The sequence below is a fragment of the Ambystoma mexicanum genome, chromosome 6q (genome assembly GCF_040938575.1).
Source record: "Ambystoma mexicanum isolate Mex_15411 chromosome 6q, UKY_AmexF1_1, whole genome shotgun sequence".
In the NCBI taxonomy this organism is placed as follows: Eukaryota; Metazoa; Chordata; class Amphibia; order Caudata; family Ambystomatidae; genus Ambystoma; species Ambystoma mexicanum.
Window position 1 is genome coordinate 459,337,823 of NC_090937.1, and position 19,981 is coordinate 459,357,803.

Below are 19,981 nucleotides of genomic sequence, written 5' to 3' on the forward strand. Positions count from 1 at the left end.
TTCGGTGGTATTACCACCAGCGTTAATTCTGCCGAAATGGCTGTTTCTTGGCAGAAAGGTAGCAGATTTACCTCTAGCTTTTAGTTGGAGGTGAATCCTCCATCTCTCCGTCAAACTCGTAGTTGGCGGTGCAATGCAGCGGTAACAGTATTGCCACCAACTTTTTCCTGCACTGCCCAACTTATAATGAGGCCCTTTTCCACAAGTTATCGCAAAGCAATCTCTGGATGAAGAGTAAGTACCATTAGCGTCTTTGCATATTGGAATTGAGGTCTTTGCATACCCACACAGGGAACCAGAGTCACGGATGAATAAAAAATGAATAATAGAGTTCCCTAGAGAGTGTTCTCTGTTTTTATGATTTGTGTTGAGTGTCCTTATCTTTTTAATTGGTGTTGTCCGTAGTAGTACTGTCTAGTGGATGTCTGTACACACAATTTCCTTTGAAAGAAACGTTTCCAAAAAACAATGCCACAGAACGGATCTCGACTAAGAGAGTTCCAACTTTATTCTAGAATTACTACTGCTGTGAAAGGTTTCTTGTCTTCCCTCTCGTACGGTTTCTGGGATGCTTTGAAGCTTGCTTAGGGAGTTATGCCTAATTGTGCTGATATCAGTGAATAGTCACTATTCTCAACTTGGAACCTTATTAATTTTCTAATGTTGCCTTCCTTGACAGTTTTGCTCAGTTTTAATAGAGGTCATATTCCAGGGAGCATTAACATTCCGTTTGGCTCAGCGTTCACTGCAGAGAGAGAGCTAGTCCAATGCCCTGCCACTGCCATGCTCCAGAGCTTCAAAGGGCGAGTAATCGTAGTAGTGGGCCATGTGACACAGAATATAGCAGAGGTAAGTTGTACAAAATCATAAGCCTCATTTGGTCTCAGTGTTCAAAGGAAGAAGTGCTAATTCATGAATTGTAATGTAACAGCTTGAGAATTATGAAGATATTATGTTCTAGTATGTATATGCAATTGTGATGCCTTTACATAGTTTATGACTGCATGCGTATTTTCAATAACTGCATGCAATAAAACGAAAACAGATTTTGAGTATTGATTACATACCATCCTTGCATGAATTCCATCTCATGACTTACAGATCAAAACAAAGTAACCAGTCTAAATGAGTGCTAGAACAAGTGGGGCTGCTGTCTGTCACAATCTCTTCAAAATCACAGCCAAGCGGCAATGAAACATTACAATCAAGGGCATTCAAATAATAAACCTTCATTTGCTGGAACTGCGCTTTGCAGTGAGTGCATTGTGCCAGGATGTGTCCCTTCATCAAACAGAGAAGGCAAGTGGCATACAGGGATGAGAGAAGGAGAGCGAAAAACAGAACCATGTTGTCTTTCTTCAAGGGCACTTCCAGACCACTAGATCATTACCCTCTACTGCATAGACTGAACAAGTATTTTGTTTATAATATGCCTTATATAAAATGGCATTGAGAGCCTAATTAACATCCACTCTGGAATCCTATACTTACTGAAAGTGTCAGCAGTGCAACATTTCTGTGCATTCTGGCACTCGTTCGGGATGATTCAAGGCCTGTCACATCACACATTTTACTTTGTATTGGCCCTGCTGCAGCTGGCTGTGCAGTTGGGATCGAACAGGTTGGCTGTTCATCATCTACAAGTACTGGAAATTAATGGCATGCATGGTAGAGCCTGAAAGTCCTCTGAGTGATGCATTGATAGACATCACGGATAAGGAATGAGGAGGGTGGATAATGTTGGTGTTTGAGAAATGATCTGTATTCCTTATCCCATCATCCTTATGCCTCCTCCTGATTCCCTAGTCCTACTCCCATGCCTCACTTTCCTTTTTGCATACCTCAAAGTACGAACATTTTCACAAGTCGAAGTGGCTAATTATAGATTGTGAAACAGGGTGATCTGGTTTTGAATCCCATCTTCTTCATTTGACCACGGTGTGAGATCCTGGGCAACCACTTGCTCTTCTTAATTTTTAAATTGTGCCTCTCTAGCAAGGTCAGACCAAGAATAATGAGGAGCAAGGGTTATGTCTGAGGAGTAAGGGAAGATAACTGAGGAGCATGAGTATGAATAAAGAGGATATGTGAGGGTGGCAGATGATGATGTTTGAAAATGTAGATGTGACAAATCTGCTGTGGTCAGACTGTGAGAAAACGGGTGTTGCATAATGAGTAAGGTACAATGAGTATGTTGGTTACTTGAGATAGATAAATAAGAAATGAAGAGCAATAGGGGTAATGTTTGAGGAGTAAGGAGGATGAATTATAATATCCTAAAATGTAAAATGTGTGACGATAGAGGAGACTGGGTAAGGAAAGAGGGATGATTATGAACAAGTGAAAAGTAAGCTGACGAATGAGGAGAATGACCGAGGAGTGTGAGAGACAAGTGGAAGGACGGAAGAAAAGAAATGAGGAGGTTGAAAAATAGACACTACATGCATATCTGCTCTTCATCACTGGTGCAGGAACATTTGATGCCTCCATGTCTGGTGATTGATGCAGCATGGACAGCTGTGGTTGCCAATGGCTGGATCAGTGATTCACCGATAGGCTGGTTATGGGGTACAAGTGTACAGGTAGATATTTCATCATCACATGTGTCCTCATTTACTGCCTATTCAATAGCATATGTTTCTGCATCTGTGATAAAGGGAATATTAATTATATTATGGCTATCATATATGGGTTAGACGAGTTTTAGTGGGAAACACAAGGATCTAACCTTGCATGGGGCCAACATCCTAGACACTATATACATGGATACTGGATCTGTTGATGATTGTGCTGGCCATCTTTTCGTAGGCTTCAAAGACCATCATGATGGTACGTACGCCTCCAGTCTTCATCTGCTGTTGACGATGAGCAGACGTGAGGTTGCGCATGTGCTGTTTCTGGTTGTACCATCATTTTTCATTTTGACTCAGAGGTGCAGTTCCTGTTAACACATGGTGGTAGACAAGTTGACCATTTGCTTGTCAGGAGGGGGCCCTGCTTTGCTGGTCAAATAGTCTCTTAAGGGTGTATGCTTGGGGTCATTACTTACACCCCTCTTGTCCTCATCGGCTGCGGGCTCATTCGCCTTTCAAGCTTGCTTTTTCCTGTGTACACATGAGGGGGAAAACACATGTTGTGCGGCAGCTGCTTGAGGAGCTAAGCCTTTAGGCAGTCATTAAGCTTGCACACCCTTGTGGTCTCCCTGGAGCAATTTGTTTTTAAGAGGATGTCTTTACAAGGTTTACATTTCACTATACTTCCAGTGGTCCAATTTCTGAGAAGTTAACATGTTCCCCAACGCCAGTTTCTGGCCCTGGCTTGGGATTTTAATCTTACCCTCATTTTCTTGTTGGGATCACCACTTGAGCCCCTACATACTTGCTCCCTTAAATTGTTTTTTTTTTCTAGTGGCTATCATTTCGGTTAGGGGGGTCCTTGAGCTTCAAGCCCTTTACTTGGTTTTCTCAAAGAAGAAGGTTACGCTCGGAGTATGACCCATTCCTTTCCAAAGTAATTTCTGAACTTCATATAAACCAGAAAATGTGCCTTTTATTTTTAATTCTACCACCTCAACCTCGAAGAGGGTGGTTTCATCAATTGTATCGGAGAAGGTTATTAAGCTTTTGCATGGACAGAACAAGGGCCTGTCGTAGGGACAACCAACTTTTCATTGATTTTGTAGGAGTCAGATAGGACATGGCTGTCTCAAAGCAAACAGTTTCTCAAAGGATTAACCTGTGCATTATGGAATGTTATGCCTTGGCTGGAAATAAATGCCTCGCTCCACAAGGGGAATTGGGTTTAGTTCAGCATTGCAGTGGGGTTTATCGGCCTTCGACATTTGCCATGCGGCAACCTGGGCTTTGCTTCATATGTTTGCAATACACTATTGCCTACTCTCGCAATCTGGTTGAGATGCCAGCTTTGGAAGGACAGTACTTCAACATTCTTGTGTAGTAGATTTGCACTTTTCCTTCTTCCATCTGCTTTGGATGTTTATCTCAGATGAGGAATCTGTGGGAGTATGCAATCCGTTAGATGAAATTATTATTTACCCTGGGTATTTTATTTAAATTTTTTAATAGTGCAAACCTAGCTCGAGAGCAGTGGAGCGCTTTACAAAAGGAGGCCACCAGCATTTTGCTTGGCATTTAGTAGCGCATTACTGTTGGTGGAGGGAGTTTTTTTTATTAGTCTGGCAGGTGTTTTTGACAGAACCACTGTAAAATGGTGGGGGTAATTCAAGCACCTGCTGGTATTGAGTTCCAGATCGTCAGACGTGGCAGGAGAAGGATTGCTTGTGAGTCTTCTCTTAACCGACTAGCTGAGATTCCAACCTTTTAATAGTTTTGCTACGTCAGGTGCTTGTACCTCCATAGGTGTGGAGCTTAGCCAGCAAGTAAACTGTTCTATTTGGTTGATTTTGCAGAGCAGAGTGTCGCGATCTGGAGTCACGGTAATGTTGATACTGATGGATTCTCTTGCTACAGATTCCTCAGTACCCTCCTAGCCTGCCCATATATATATCGCGGAGAAGACATTTTTTTTCACGTTCCCTCAGCTGTTGAATATGGCGGGGGGGGGTGAGCTGATGTCACGAGGCATGGTCTGCACTGTGTGTATGCATTGGCAGATTTATTTCCAGAGCCATAGAGTTGGCCATCAGATAAGTTTGATGCTTGAGTGCACTGCACCACTTGCTGTGAAACGTTTCCCATGACCGCTATTGCTAACGATTGAATATGTAAGATGAGTAAATGTGTTGGAGAAAAATCCATCAAAAAAACATTAACAGGGAGTAAGTAATGTGTTTATATTGTGCCTATCAAATGGATGCCTTTTGTTAGCGACTGTTTTCATTGCAAAACAGAATTTGGTGTATCTAGTTCGATCTTCCCTTGGCCAAAATGATATATTGGAAGCACCATTAAAAAAAAATCAAGGCTCAAATACCAGAACATTTTGGGTACTTAAAAAACAGCGAGCTGTGTTTTCCAGTTGCCATCCTTTTTTTGTGGATACCACTAAGCATATGTGAGAGACTGGAAAAAATATTATGTTATGGTCTCAGTTACATTACTTGGTAGACCTTCTTTTGAGTGCATTTATCCATTTCACTAGTCAAATATGTTTACATTTGGAACATCATTACTGACTATATTTTCATGTAAAAATGTAACAAAATTGACAAAACAAAACCACACAAGAATTGAACGAAATACAGGATCACGCACACGCTATTTAATCTACTTCCACACAAATGCTTTATACAAAACACAGTACAAGAACATGTATATGCAGGATTAGTAGCATAAATATTTCAAAAGCTATGTATCTCAGAGAAACCTGGTACAGGTACACACAGTAGCAAAGGAAAATTGTTGCAGAGGAGAATCAGATTAACTGTGTCAGTATTCGATTGTCAAGCTCTTACCTCCACCTTGGGTGTTGTAAATCTCTACACACAAATTGCTGCACCTCATAGATGTGTAGACATATCACAGAATTAAAAACAAAACACACCAATGCTTCAGCCTCTCCCTGCTTTTTGCTGGCTCTATAATGGGTGATGGGGAACACCCCATTATTAGTAAGCCGCCCTTGCATTGCAGATGTGTGAATCTGTTAAAGTAAGTGGATCTATTGCATCTCTAATCACCAGTAGATTACCAAATAGCCTACGATTATTTTTCGATACTTGCTTCAGAAGTGTTACTGGTCAGGTGCCAAGTTGGTATTTTTGCCAAAAATGTTGTCCCAGACATAGGCATATCTGCAAATGTGAAATGCAGCAAGAACTATTTTCCATCTAATCTAGTGTAGGGTAATGGGCGTCTGAGGTCAGGTGGGAGTATGTTCCATGAATGTGCAGCTCTAACAGGGAAGCTAGATCCACCCGCTGTGGTAAGTTTGAATCTCTGAGTTTGTCAATGACCGACTTATTTGCACCTGAGTATAGGGCGTTGTAATAGTCCAGTCTGGGCATGAGAAGGGCATTGGCCAAGGTGAGGCAGCTGGCACTGGACAGGAATGGTCTGGCAGCACGGATGAGTTTACACGTGTAAGTGGTTGTAGAGGCGAGGGAGTTCACTTGCTTTTTAAGGGTGAGAGCTGAGTCGAGGTAAAAACCTAGAGTTTTAACATCTCCCATAACCTTAATAGTATTATTGTCGATGATAAATGAGGCATAGTCCGGGGTGAGTTTAGTTAGATTAAGGTCTGATCCGAGGAGCAGGATTTCAGTTTTATCGTCGTTCAGGCAGAGGCCATGGGTGGCCATCCATGCCTGAATGAGGATGTATATTTTATTCACCATAGCCAGGTCCACTTCATAGTTGCCCGAAAGGGGTATGAGGATCTGGGTGTCATCTGCATAATTTGTGTAGGTGACACCCAGTCTGTCCAACTTGTCAAACAATGGCTTGGTGAAAATGTTGTACATAGTGGGTGCGACAAAGGAGCCCTGTGGGACTCCACATGTAATTTGGATGGGATCGGCACAGGTAGAGGTGGAAAAGACTCTCATGGTCCGGTTGGCTAGAAAGGATTGGACCCATGCTATACCTTCCCCTGTGAAATTGGCAGCGAGCTTGAGGTGGTTGCATAAAACTGCATGATCCACCAAATCAAAAGCTGCTGACAAGTCCAGTAGGAGTAGCAGCACTGTTTTCCCACTATCCTTGAATTCCTCAATTTTAGTTTTAAGATTTATCAAGGCTGTTTCAGTGCCATGGAGAGGGCGGAAGCCCGATTGGCGCGAGCCTAGTAGATGGTTAGCTTCTAAGTAATCTTGAATTTGGAGATAGGCTATCGATGATTTTTAGTAGGAAAGGTACAGTGGTGATAGGCCTATAATTAGTTGGGATGGATGGATCAAGGGTTTGTTTCTTAAGAAGGGGGAGGACCCAGGATTCTTTTAGGTTAGCTGGCACTTTGTTGGATTTGAAAGAGGAGTTAATGAGCTTTGAGATAAACGGGGCTAAATCTCTGGCTGCGTCCTTTATTATTTGAGCTGGGCAACTGTCGCCCTTACAGTTGGAAGGCTTCAGTGAGAGGATAACCTTTTCAGTGTCGATGATGGACATAGGTTTGAAGCTAAAAGGGGGGATAGTATTCGGTTCAGTCACTAGAGGTGCTTGTAGGAGAGAGGGCGTCCTTTTTATTAGTTATTTTAAGCTGGAGGGTGGAAATTTTATTAGATAGGGCGTTCTGTATGTTAGTGCACCATATCTTGTCCTTGGGGACCGTGTCAGTTGGTTGGATGGGGGATTCCATTTCCCAGAGGATGGCAAAAAATTAGATTTGGCATTAGTAATTCTGTCATTGAATACATTTTTTTTGTATTGATAATTTTTGTCTTGTAATATTTGGTGAATTGGGTTAAGTTAACTTTGTCGTCGTCAGTAGGCAAATTGCGCCAGATAGTTTGGAGTTTTCGTTTCTGCTTTCTAAGGTCCTTAAGTTGGGGCGTGAACCAAGCATTAAGGTGGGCTTCTTTAGCTTTGTGTAGTTTAGGTGGTGCAATAGTATCTAGTGCATGAGACATAGCTTTATTAAAGGTGTCTACTAGGGTGTCTGGGTCAGTATTGCTCTCCAGGCCATTGATAGTAGCCAGGAGGAGGGGATGAGTTTTTCTGTAGTAATGTCTTTTTTACTTCTGGTGGGGAGTGGTGGTATCATTTTGATAATTTTAGGGCTGAGGAGGTCAAGTGTGGCAGTGAAATGTATTAGATAGTGGTCGGTCCATGGTTGAGGGATGATGTCAGTAATGACTATGTTGCAGTTAAGTTCAGATACCCAGTCAAGGGTTCTACCTTTAACATGTGTGGGGGTGAGGACTTTTTGGGTAAGGCCGTGGTGGTTTAGGATAGCTGTTATAGAGAGGGCATTTTTATTATCTGACTCATTGAAGCCAATGTTAAAGTCGCCCAGCAACAGCGTTTGCGAGTGATTTTGGGTATTGTTAGCTATGAGGGTGGTAAGGTCATCTTCGAAGGTTTCCAAGGCACCTGGGTGCCTATAGATCAAGTGAATAGTTAGCGTGCGGTTATTAGAGAGTTGCAATTTTGCTGAGAGTAGTTTGCAGGAAGCACAGGGAGGTGAGGTGGTGAGTCTGATAGGCAAAGTAGTTTTAGCGATGATGGCTAGGCCACCGCCTTTGGCATTGGGGTCTATCTACTTTGTGGATCTGGTAATGGTCAGGTACGGCTAGCAACAGGGGGGGTCCTGCTGCCTCGTGGAGCCAAGTTTCTGTTACGGCAAGGAGGTTGATGCTGCTGCTGTTTAGTATGTCAGCAATTTCAGTTGCATGAGCTACCATGGATCTGGCGTTGATAAGGGTTCCAGTAAGTAATAAAGTATTCTTAGGAATAGGATAGCTTGCAGATTTATCTGTGTACTTGTTTCGACTCGGGTGTTTCTTTTTATGAAAGTGAGTGGAATTCAGGGTCGGAGTTGAGGGTTTCGTGGCTTGAGTTTGCTTATCCAGGTGCGTCTGTATAGTTGGGGATCTAACAGTATTGTTTGCGCTATTTCTTTTGGGTTCATAAATGCAAGGTAGTCTTGCCCTAAATCACAGGTTTCTGTCTGTTCGGGGGCTAGTGCTGTAGGTAGCAAAGGCCATGATTGTAGTTAGGAGGGTCAGGGAGGTCAGGTTTCTACACATGGTAGTTAGAGTAGTTAAATGGTTCAAGTTACTTCCCTTACTTCGCTAGGATGTCTGGCTAGGGTGTCGCAATATAGATTGCGGGTGGCTAGTTATAGCCAGGGGTTCATCTAGTGATATGGATCATGATATTCAAGAATCACAATATGAACTAAAATGCATGACTTAGAGTAGTTAGCAACGTGCAAGGCAGGCGACCCAAGGGTCTTAAATAGGTAACAGGATGCAGTGACAAGCTACCAAGGGGTCTCGGATAGGTCACAGGGTGCAATGGTAGGCGACCAAAAGGGTCTCAAAAAGGTCACAGGGTACAGTTGTAGCAATGCGGCAGTCTGGGCAGTACTGAGTGAATGAGTGGGCACATTCATAGCAGAGGAACAAAAGGCAAAGCAGATACCAGGCTTGCAGCAAATGTGGGCATATCAGGCAAAGAGCAATGCAACATACATGGGGCACCAATCAGTAGTGAGGCACAGCTGGTTAGGTTATGCAAGTACACTACACTTACATCAAGTAAGGATCAGTGCAGAGTACACAAGGCACCATTCAAAAGTGTGGCACGTCAAGCAGGCATTGCACCTCGAGCATTATCAGGCAGAAGAGCGATGTAGCATACATGTGGAGCAGATCAGAATATGTGCGCAGCAGGTTTGGATAATGCAGGAGGTAGGCAGACTAACTCAAGAATCGCGCACATTAGTCTGATGCAGGCGCAATAAGGGAGCATAGCAGGTAAATCATAGGCAGTATGGCAGGTGTTAAACAGGGGTGCTGCATGTGAGCACGTTGGTAGCAAACTGGGGGCGAGCACTATAGACAGTAAGGCATTTACACTGCTCCCTTGTCCTCATTGCACAGCACTGTACTATTACATATTTTTAACCTTATGTTAGGTTTCTAATTTCCATGGGACAGGTTGTACGAGGGAAACCCTACACCCGTGTTTTCTGTGTTGCATTGACGCAAGTGAGCATGCACCGCATTGTTAGGCTATTACAATTGAACAACATGAACTGTGTGCTCGCATAGTTGTATATATTATGTGGACATTTCACTTTTGCATTGCTATTCGCCCTTGGCAAATACAGAGTAAATGGGCATGTCTCAAAATAGCTTGTAAGATATCTGCCTTAAATATGGCGCAATCGTATCACAATCTTGACGTCCTTAAAATTAACAGCAACATGTCTGCTTTGATAGAGGAAAAGTAAATGCCAGTGAGAACACAAACGGCCTATTCCAAAAAGAAACCACAAACGCTTTTGCTATTTTTGGCCACTTTGGTTTTGTGAGCAGAAGAAAACATTTTACGCCAGTGGGTTGCAGACTACGCGTTGTCTCGGTGGCTGACGGCACCTGATTACGCACTTTATCGGGCCTGCACCCAGCCCATTGTCTGTCAAGACTTAATCCTTTAATTATCTGACTTTGCCGTTTCTCTCACTTGGATAGTGTATCTCTCTGTGTGATGTCATGGCTGCCAGGGAAAGGTTATCTAGAGTACAATGCGTCTCCAATTAACTAGAATATGTGACAATCTCCATGCTGCTGCGTGTTGTCTGATGATGATCCACTGCTGAATGAATGCCTGTGTTTATCATTTGGGTATTTGTGCAAGACAGAGAAATCAAAGTTCCCATCTATTATATTCCTGTGGTTGTCAAATTCAGATGGAAGCACAATACATTGCTTTATGTCGAGAGATGTTTAGTAGAGTTGATTTGTTTTAAGAAATATATGTATGCATTGTGATGAAGCTAACTGCCTGCTTCTTAAGGTAAGAAATGTGGTACACCCGGGGAATGAGTACCCACAAAGTGATGCAGTCCCTGGCGGAGGGAGTAGGGGGAATGGGGACTGGGGTGGATCCCTTGGTCTACCCCAATCTTTCCTGATTGCATGTCACTGCTTGCAGGCTCTGCCCTTTAAGGAACTTCTCTATAGCAGGTACGACAGGATTGCTTCAGAGACATGAGGCTGGCTGTATCAGTGTGGGGTGCTCCCTTGATAAAGGTGCAGACAGAAACTTTTCTGGTCCTTGGGTTCTTAGTAGACCTATGGCAGGAAAACCTGTCTGTAACAGCGGGGCTAACGAACATGCAAAACACATGTAGCTCTGCCTTGCTTGATCCCCAGCATGCATGCACGAATAACGATTTGAAGAAGGCATGGGCCCATGTATCCACTTAGCCCCCAGACCCACGAGCGGGATGGGCAGAGGAAGAAGCATAATTGGAGGACTCCCTATTCATTAAAACAAATCAATCATATTTTCTAAATATAAAAGTGCCACACCAGAGAGAGGGGAGTTGTGGCAAGGGGGAACAGTACTCTAAAAAAGGATGGGAGGTGGCAGTTGGGTGTCTGATTTCAGAAGGAGCAGAGGTGTGTAGTAGGAGTGCTGTGGAGGAAAAATGTGGAGAATGGAGAAGTTGGATGTGAATTGGAAGGAGAGAAGGTAGGGGGCAGCTAGAACAGGAGATGGAGTGAGATGATGAGATTAGGAGAGAGAGGTGATGATACAGCAACAATAGGAGGTGATGACGTACCAGAAAGAGGAGGTGGGGAAGATACAGAAGAGGGGGATGTTGTAAGATGTCTGAAGAATGTAACAGACTGGAGGCATATGTGAGGACAGGTGCAGAGAGAGATCTGCCTGCAAAGGCTTGGACAAAGAGGAGAATTTTGGGCCTCAGGCCAGAGGTGGAAGAACCTACCTTTAGCCAGTCTGACCAGCCCACATTGTGCAGGAACCTTTGGGTCCTGAGCTTGGTGACCCCTAGTAATTGCCAAGGTTTAGACAATGGCAACACATGATCCTATGCATAGTACTGTAACCTACCACTAAACATACCAGGGGCTAGCAAGATAACACCCAAAGACAATGAAAAAAGTGCCAAAGACGCTTGAAACACCCCAGACATTGAGTGACTGAAACTCCCAAGGATTGCCAAGGAGGAAGTCCGGATTGCCGGACTGTTTTGCTCACATAAATTTGTTTTCTTGTTTGGAGAATTGAAAAAGAACCCGTCCTGCTACTTTGTGTGAAATGTATCATGTTTGCATAACCTCAAATTAAATTTAATTTTGTGAACCGTTTCCTGTTACATAGCTCTTATTAATCACTATTTGGCTTTGTCAAAGCACTCAAGTCAAATTGGTGGCAGTGGAAGAAATCTCCAGCTGCTACTCTCTCAAACCTGAACTTTGCTCCTTCTGTTACTTGTTGTATAAGATGTGACTAAGTCAGTAGCCTGACCCCACCCCTAGAACTGAGGAGGACTCTCTGGACCAGGAAAAGTGGCCTACCTAGGACCCTTTTGCCAGTGCCATGAGTTGAGTTGAGGACAGACTTGGGATTATCAGAATCCTCCTCCCAGTTCAAATAACCCCCTAATCAAAAGAGGACAGACACTACATTTATTGAACAAAGGGAGGTGTTGTTTCCCCCCCTCTTCTCCAGTCAGTTCCCCCAGTTATTTGAGGCTTGTGACCATGCCCCTTGAATCCCATGAGGAGAATCACAAATTGACTTATGGTGACATCTGTGAGATATAATCAATTACCAGTATTGATTACTGCAGAGTCCAGGCTAGTAGTTATAGGGGGCCCCTTTTTTCCAATGTAAAATTCTTGACAGGTGGGAACGCCCCCTGGTTACCCTTATTCCCGCCCCCATTTGATATGGGTTTGTTTTCTTTTTGATATGGAATTTGATATAAATTAATTTTGTATATCAAAATGTTTTGATATCAAATTTGATATCAGTTTTATATAAACGGCTACATAAAATGTTTGTGTAGTTTGATACGGTTTGATATAAAGTGTATATCAAAAGGATTTAAAGTTTATATAGAAATGTTTTTAATATGGGAGAGCGTGTGTGCGCTGTTGCTTGGTCGAGGGCAAAGTGAGTTGTGAGGAGTTTGACGGTGAGTATTAGGTTATCGTGATGTGGCTATGACGCGGGAGTGGGTGGTGCTCCATGTGTGAGAGTTTGATAGAGATGGAATATAAAGCTAAAAAGATTGGGTGATGTCACACAGTGTTAAGAGTTTTATGAATATAAATCTAGGAGCGCTAAATGATGTCACGACTTGATAGGGGTTTTAGAGAGTATGAATATAATTCTAGGGGGATTGCCAACATGATTTTATATGGATTTGATAAAATTTTATAACACTTGTAGCTGATGTTCTTTTGATATCAGATATTTTTTCTGATATCATTTTTATATCAATTTATTATCGGTCATTTTTATGTCACAATTAATTTTTTTCATATCCCAATTTCTCTATCAAAATAATACCTTTTATATAAACTTTATATAATGTTGATATAACATTTAATTGAAAGGATCGGCTTAAGACCGTGATGGTGACACAGAGGAGGGTCGGACAACCTGGATATATACTGCTCTGCGATGAGCTGGAGAAAACAACGCTTTTTGAGCTTTTCAGGGACTATTCCGAAAGCTGCTATTATGAACGGCTACAGTCACGACGAGGGAAAAACACCCCCTGGAAGTCCCGTGGATTTGCTGGTCTACGAAGGGATTGAGGATGCTCTAGGTCCAATGGCTGGCCATGAACACAGAGTTTTGGGACAATGACAAGGCTGTTTTGGAGCAATCTTTTGAGTTTGACGCAAACCCTGAAGATGAGGACTGCGAAGGTACGATAATGGCGGTGGACGAGACAATGACGACGGAGACTGCTTCCGGTCCTCGGAACCCTGATGAAAAACAGGACCAAGTGTGCGGGGGTGGGGCGAACCTGACTGTGGCAGGGACTATTCATATTTATTGTTCTAGCTGCCCCAGCCGGTGTGAAACCCCAGGTTCTTTTGAAAGTAAACTGTGTAAGGCCTGTCTATCGCTGCTGGAGACCGACGGCCTTAAAGACAATGCCACTATTCAATGCGTTTGTTGTTCAAAACAAATTCAAAGCCCGGTGGATATCAATCTGTGCAAGGATTGTATTGTGCTAATGAAGATCGACATGGACACGCAGACCCCTCTTTGCCCTGATATTCGTGCCACCTAGTGGATTATGGCCATCGTAACGGGGGTGTGTTTAATACAACACTTTAATAGGTGGTGCTACGGACATAAAATGAATGATCCAATGCAGGATGCTCAGGAGTGTTCGGAAAAAGTTTAGGCGGATAATTCACTACATAAAATATGTTTTGTGTTGAGCCCAAAACGCATTATAGACTTGTTGCGACTGACACAACCGCTGACACAAATAAGGATTGGAGCGGGGACTGAGCAATGTGTATCTAAAACATTATGGGCTATAGAATCGGCGAATAACCTGCTTTTGAAAATGAAGCAGTTTAGTCGCATGTGTCCGATGGGCGCTAGAAACATAATTGAAAAAACAGTTCCCAACTGGGCAGGGATAAAATATATATAAATGGAGTGTAACATGAGAACTTAACGAAGCAGCAGCATACAATGTAGCGTGTGGTATTCGCAGGTGTTATTTTAATGTGAATGTTTTAATGTGAATATATTTTTAATAAAATTTACAATTTTTAAATGCAAATAAAAACCGTTGTTTATAAAAACAGACTGTGGCCCTCATTATGGGTCCGGCAGAAAAATCTGGTGTTACTGTGATGGCGGTTGTACCGTTCCCGCCACCGCGTGGTGGCGGAACCAAGGTAGGATTACGGCTTGGCGGCCGCGCGCATCACTAATGCGTGGAACCGGTGCCACCGCCATCACCGAAACACTGGCGGAGACAGATGTACCGCCACAAAACTTGCCGGTGCATCCACCTCCGCCGTGTGCATGCCATACATAGCGGCACCACGTATGCGGAGTTGGAAATACCGTGATTGCCAGAACCAGAAAGAGAGCGGCGGCCATTACAAAAATCACAATCCACTGCAATCTTCTGGTACCAGAAGGCATCCAGCAACTGTGAGTGGCCAAACATGCAGAGGGACATGGCATCAAAAATCCCACAAAGCCGCGTGCGCAAGCCCCACTTCAGTGAAGCAGAATTCACCCTGCTGGTTGACCACATTGTATAAAATGCAGGTGAGTTATTCTTAGCTGACCAGCGGTGCAGCACGCAGCTGAGGCGCAAGGCCATATGGGCTGCTGCCCAGAAGGTGTCAGCTGTGGGTGTCACAGCCCGTAGCATCAAGGACTGTCATAAGAGATGGGATGACCTCCGTATAAGAGTGCGCAACCTTCTCTCAGCCCACAGACGTCAGTGCACTGCAACAGTTGGTGGACCACACTCACCCCTAGAGCTGCTCCCATGGGAAGAAAAGTGCAGCAGTACGAGGGCATCGAGGGAGTCGGTGCAGTGGAGGCAAGAGCTGTGACACCTGGTGAGGCTAGTGAGTACAGAAAGTGCAAAAATATGAAGCAGAATCAAGCTAATCCTGCCCCCCCATCAAGGCGCAGAAATACACATACCACAGTCCACATCACCCCGAGTATGCCCCGAATACAGTGCGAAGCCAAGCAGATGGCCTGCACCCAAGTATGACCCATACACACCCACATGACAATGCAGCACAAGTCAATGCGTGTAACCACAATGTGATGTTGCTCGATGACTGTGTTGCATGTAATTTTACTATACACATCCTGTCAGTCCACTAATAGCATGTCTTTCATTCACCTATAGGAACATCATCTGAGACCGATGGGGGACAACCAGGGATGTCGAGGGAGACGGTACGTGCACGTCGGCCAGCGCAACGTCAGTAAACCTCCCCTGCAGGCACTGCGGCCATCCAGGAAGTTGCACAGGCCCAGGTACATCACGCCCAGGAGACCAACACTCCTGCTGCCCTTGGGACACAGCAGGCACCCCAGGCCCACACCCCTGCTGCCACTGCAAGCCCACAGGGATGTCCAACACACCACCACCCCGCCAGGCAGAGTCCCAGAGCACGAGGAACTGCCCGTCGAGGCAGTCAGAATGGACAGTGAGAACTCCAACACCCCGGAACCACTGGGCCCATTTAGCCCCATGAGTCCCTGGAGTCCCATACGCTCCCCAACACCATCTTTACAGGAGATCGGCAGCCGTCTCCAACGGATTGAGGAAGCCAGAACATGCTGGCCGGACTGGTCCAGCAGTATCTGGAGGAGTCTAGGCTGCAACGTGAGAGCAACCAGGCAATTGGGCGCCGGGTTGCATGTGCCATTGGGCGTTGTGCCACCTCCAATATGCAACTGTCACAGAGGGTCCATGAGGGAAACAGTGTACAGTCAACCATAGCGGAAACAATGGCGCTGGCCCTACAGGTCATCATGATGCGCCTGCCACCACATAACACCACAATGCCCTCCACCAGCACAACACCAGCCAGCTCACAGGCAGGCAGCCCCAGGAGGAGGTCCACGCGGCTGTCTGGGGTGTCTCAGAGGGACATTCATGTGCCCAAGTGTGGAAAGAAGTAGTGCAGTTTGACTACATGTTTGCATATTGGGTCTGGGGCCTGGGAGGTGGGTGGGTACGTTTGGGCATGTATTGTTGTAGCACAGGGTTAATATTTCATTCATAATACACGGGGTTGTAAATCAGAATAACAAGTCGACAATCTTCTTCTCTTTGTGAATTAAGCATTTAATGCAAGTGTTCTAAGTTACGTGTGGGATAATGTGCTCAATGTGCTTGTGATGATTGTTCAGAAGAAATTGTGAATAAGTGCTTCCCGTGCATGTTGTCCATCCATTGCAACCTGCCCTGGTTGCACACCCATCCCGTCATCCTCTTCCTCCTGGTGTGCTGGGTCCATGTCCGGGGGCAGTGCAATGTTCTGGCGTATACACATATTGTGCAGCATGGCACATGTCAGCACACTTTTGCCAACCTTCATGGGGATATACATCAGTGCCCTGCCATATCTACTGAGGCAGCGGAACCTGGCCTTCAGCAGTCCAAAAGTCTGCTCTATGATGCCCCTTGTACGTATGTGTGCCCGGTTGTAGGCCTCCTCGTGCCTGTTCCGTGGTCATCTGATGGGTGTCATGAGCCATAGCGTGAGGGGCTATCCGCCATCACCTGCATGGTAGTGACAGAAAGGTGATCTGATGTTTATGGAGGGGATTTGTTGTTGGAGATGATAGCATGTATACACTCTCGTATTTTGTTAGCACAGAACATAGTACGTAGCACAGATTTCAGAATGCAACCTGATAAATTGTCTTTGATGTACTCTTTCATATTACACACTTGGCACACTCATTCCTACTGCGACTGTTTGGCGTGTTCAATGTCTGCTCATTCATGATTCATGATACCTTCTAGGCAACTACATGTCTTATTCCTAAAAAGGTGCACAATGCAGTTTGTGTACGTACTATGTTCCTCATGTTTTATTAGGTGCTGTCAAAATCAGCCTCATGCACCAGCAGCGCACAGGATTGAAGACACTGCTGTGCGGAGATGGCGAAATAGGCATTGTGCACATCGGAGAAACTGCTACTTTCTCGCCTGTGCCGATACTCACATTCACATGTTACCATTGCATGGTGTGCCACTCCATGGTTCGGGGGTGTTACGATTAGCCAGTATATGGATTCCTGTGACATGGCAAACTGTCATTTGCCTATTGCAGCGGTAAACTGGGTGTATTCTGGTGAGTGTCTACTTGCCCTCCCCCCACCAATACACAGAGGTCATGCATTGGTCATTCTACTCACCCAACAGCCATGAGCACTCTGGTGAGTGTCTGTTTGCGCCCCCCACTACACAGAGGTCATGCATTTGTCATTCTACTCACCCAACAGCCAGGTGCGCTCTCTGTGATAATGTGCCATGTACCCTGGCAATGTGGAGTTCCGCAAAACCATTGAGTTGTCGATCCTGGGAAACATGCACAGCAATGGGTGATGAGTTGTTCAGCATCACTGACCATCTGCACATTCAGGGAGTGGAATTGTTTCCGATTTCTATACACTGCCTCAATGTCATGTCAGGCAGTCAACTCCACATGGGTGCAATCTAGAGCATCTATGCAATTGGGCATGCTGGCAAGGGCATGAAAGGCCACTTTGGTGGCATTGACCTGTGCAGGTGTTCGGGGTAGGGCAATGTGGTCTGACAAATGGCGCAGCAGTGCATCCATTACCTGGAACATTATCCTTGAAAAACAGGGTTGTGACAGCCCGTGCAGCTCACCCACGGTGTGCTGGTATGTGCCTGTTGCTAGGAAGTGCAATACCAACACTACCTTCAGCAAGGGTGGGATTGCAGTCCGGATGTTTAATACTGTAGATGTCATTTATGAGGGTGACTATTGACATTATGGTGTCCCTGTCAAGCCGGTATAAGGTGTGAATTTGGGGTCAGGTTCCAGGGCGAGGCCCTGATGCGAGGTATTGGTGGCTGCCTGCTGGGTGGTACCTGCTGCAGAATGATGTTTGGGATAGCCACCTGGTTCCTCATTTGCTTCCTGCGCCTCCTCCTCTGCCTCAGTGCTGCTTCTAACTCCATAGCTGCTTGCATGTTCCCCAGCCCAATTGCTGCTAGACCGACTGCCAGCATGGTTGTGTTGGGAGGTGGGTTTGGTGTGGGTGTGTCCCATTTGTTAGTTCCCAATAGTCAATGGTGTGCAGTAGGGCTGATTTTGGCAACCTGGGGCCTGGTGTTGCTCACCTGGCACTGTTTAACGCCTAGACAGCGGTGGCTGTAATACAGGTGCGGTGGTCACGGTGCAAACGCCTTTTTTATGGCAGTTTCCATTTAGGTGGTACTCGTAATGTACCCAGTATAGCGGCGTGCCTGTAATTCAAGGACATCCAGCGATTCATCCCGCTGTTTGCGGTCATGGTGCTACCGGGTGCGGTAGCACTGTGGGGATCACTTTGCGGTGACAGTTTTTCTGCCATTGCGGCTTGGAATGTGCTGGTCCAGTAAACGGTGCCGGTACGGTGCTACCAGCATCGTTAATTCCAGACCGCAAACTTGTAATGAGGACATGTCTTTATGTTGAGTTGTTATGGGGAAAAATGTCCGGCCTGAAGCTGTCAAAAATATATTATGATGGAGGGGGTCGGCAGTTATGGCAGGGTTGACAGCCTCTATCGTGAAATGTGAGCCAATGTTGAGAAGGTGTCATGGGGGGCTGTTGACGTGACTTTCAGGGGAGCAGGCCCGGAAACATTTTAAACGGCGAATGGCCATGTTATGTGACGTCAGTCAACAATGGCAGGCAGATATTATTGATTTGAGCCGGCTCCGTGAAGACAACAATAGTTTCCGCTATATTCTAGCCGTCATCAACGTTCTATCAAAATACACCTATGTTGAGGCTTTAAAGAACTAGACGGCGCACAGCATAGCAGCGGTTTTTAAGCACATATTTAACAATTGCAAAGTCCCTGCTAAACTACAGACGGATGCCGGTAAAGACGGTAAAGAGTTTTTAAATAAACCGCTGCAAAACCTTCTGAAGCAGCACGGTGTAGACCACTTTGTAACACACACTGAATTTAAAGCCTATGTTGTACAATGTTTTATACGCACCTTTAAAACACAACTCTGGTGCTTTTTTACAGCTAAAAACACCTGCAGATATGTGGAGGTGCTACCCGCATTTATAAATGTGTATAACATGCATCATAGATCTATTAAAACCATACTGGTTGGCGTAACAACGCAGCATTCCCTGGCTGTCTGGGAAAAACTGTATGGCGAAAGACTTTTTAAAAAGACAAAAGATATGCCCCTTAAAAAGGGGGATTGGGTGCAGATCTCGTAACACAAGGCCGTCTTCACAAAGGGGTATGCGCAGAACTACAGCAACAAGATCTTTATTATAGACAGCGTGGTTCAAAGGGAGGGTGTTTATACATATATAGATTAAATGATTATTCGGGGGGGGTGTTCAGGGTGTTTTTTATAAGGATGAAATCCAGCAGCGCATTTATAGAATCGAAAAAACCATAATAAGTAAAGGTGGTGGAGCCAAAAAACAATATTTATTTAAATGACTGGGATGGCCTGACAAATTCAACAGTTGGGTACCCGCCGGATCCCTAGAGACCACGGGCGTGTAGCTGCGGTCAAAATGGAGTTTGCATCTTTTTATAGCATGCTCTCCAGCAACGCTTCAGCCGAGATATTTCCATGGAACAAAATATCCAACTTTACTGTGAAGCTGGGCAAACATGTAAATCTGGAGGGTCAATGGACGGTTGAGCTGACTGAGGTTTGGTATGTCCGATTGTGGGACGCATTAGCCCCGGGGGAAGCTATGTTTATCATAAAACGAACAAACCTCCCGAAGCTTTGGCCGGGAGGATTTCCCGAGGGACATTATCCAAATATATAGGAA

At 44.9% G+C, this 19,981-nt stretch overlaps 1 protein-coding gene across 11 annotated transcripts in view; it reads left to right on the forward strand.

Moving 5' to 3' along the window:
* The window catches only part of TBCK (TBC1 domain containing kinase), a 2,754,978-nt gene that overhangs the window by 2,604,081 nt on the left and 130,916 nt on the right, over positions 1-19,981 (forward strand). For all 11 annotated transcript variants that reach the window (XM_069630931.1, XM_069630933.1, XM_069630936.1 and 8 more), the window contains one exon: positions 690-849. In XM_069630931.1, coding sequence (XP_069487032.1) covers positions 690-849 — 160 coding nt within the window. The remainder of the gene's footprint in view (positions 1-689; positions 850-19,981) is intronic.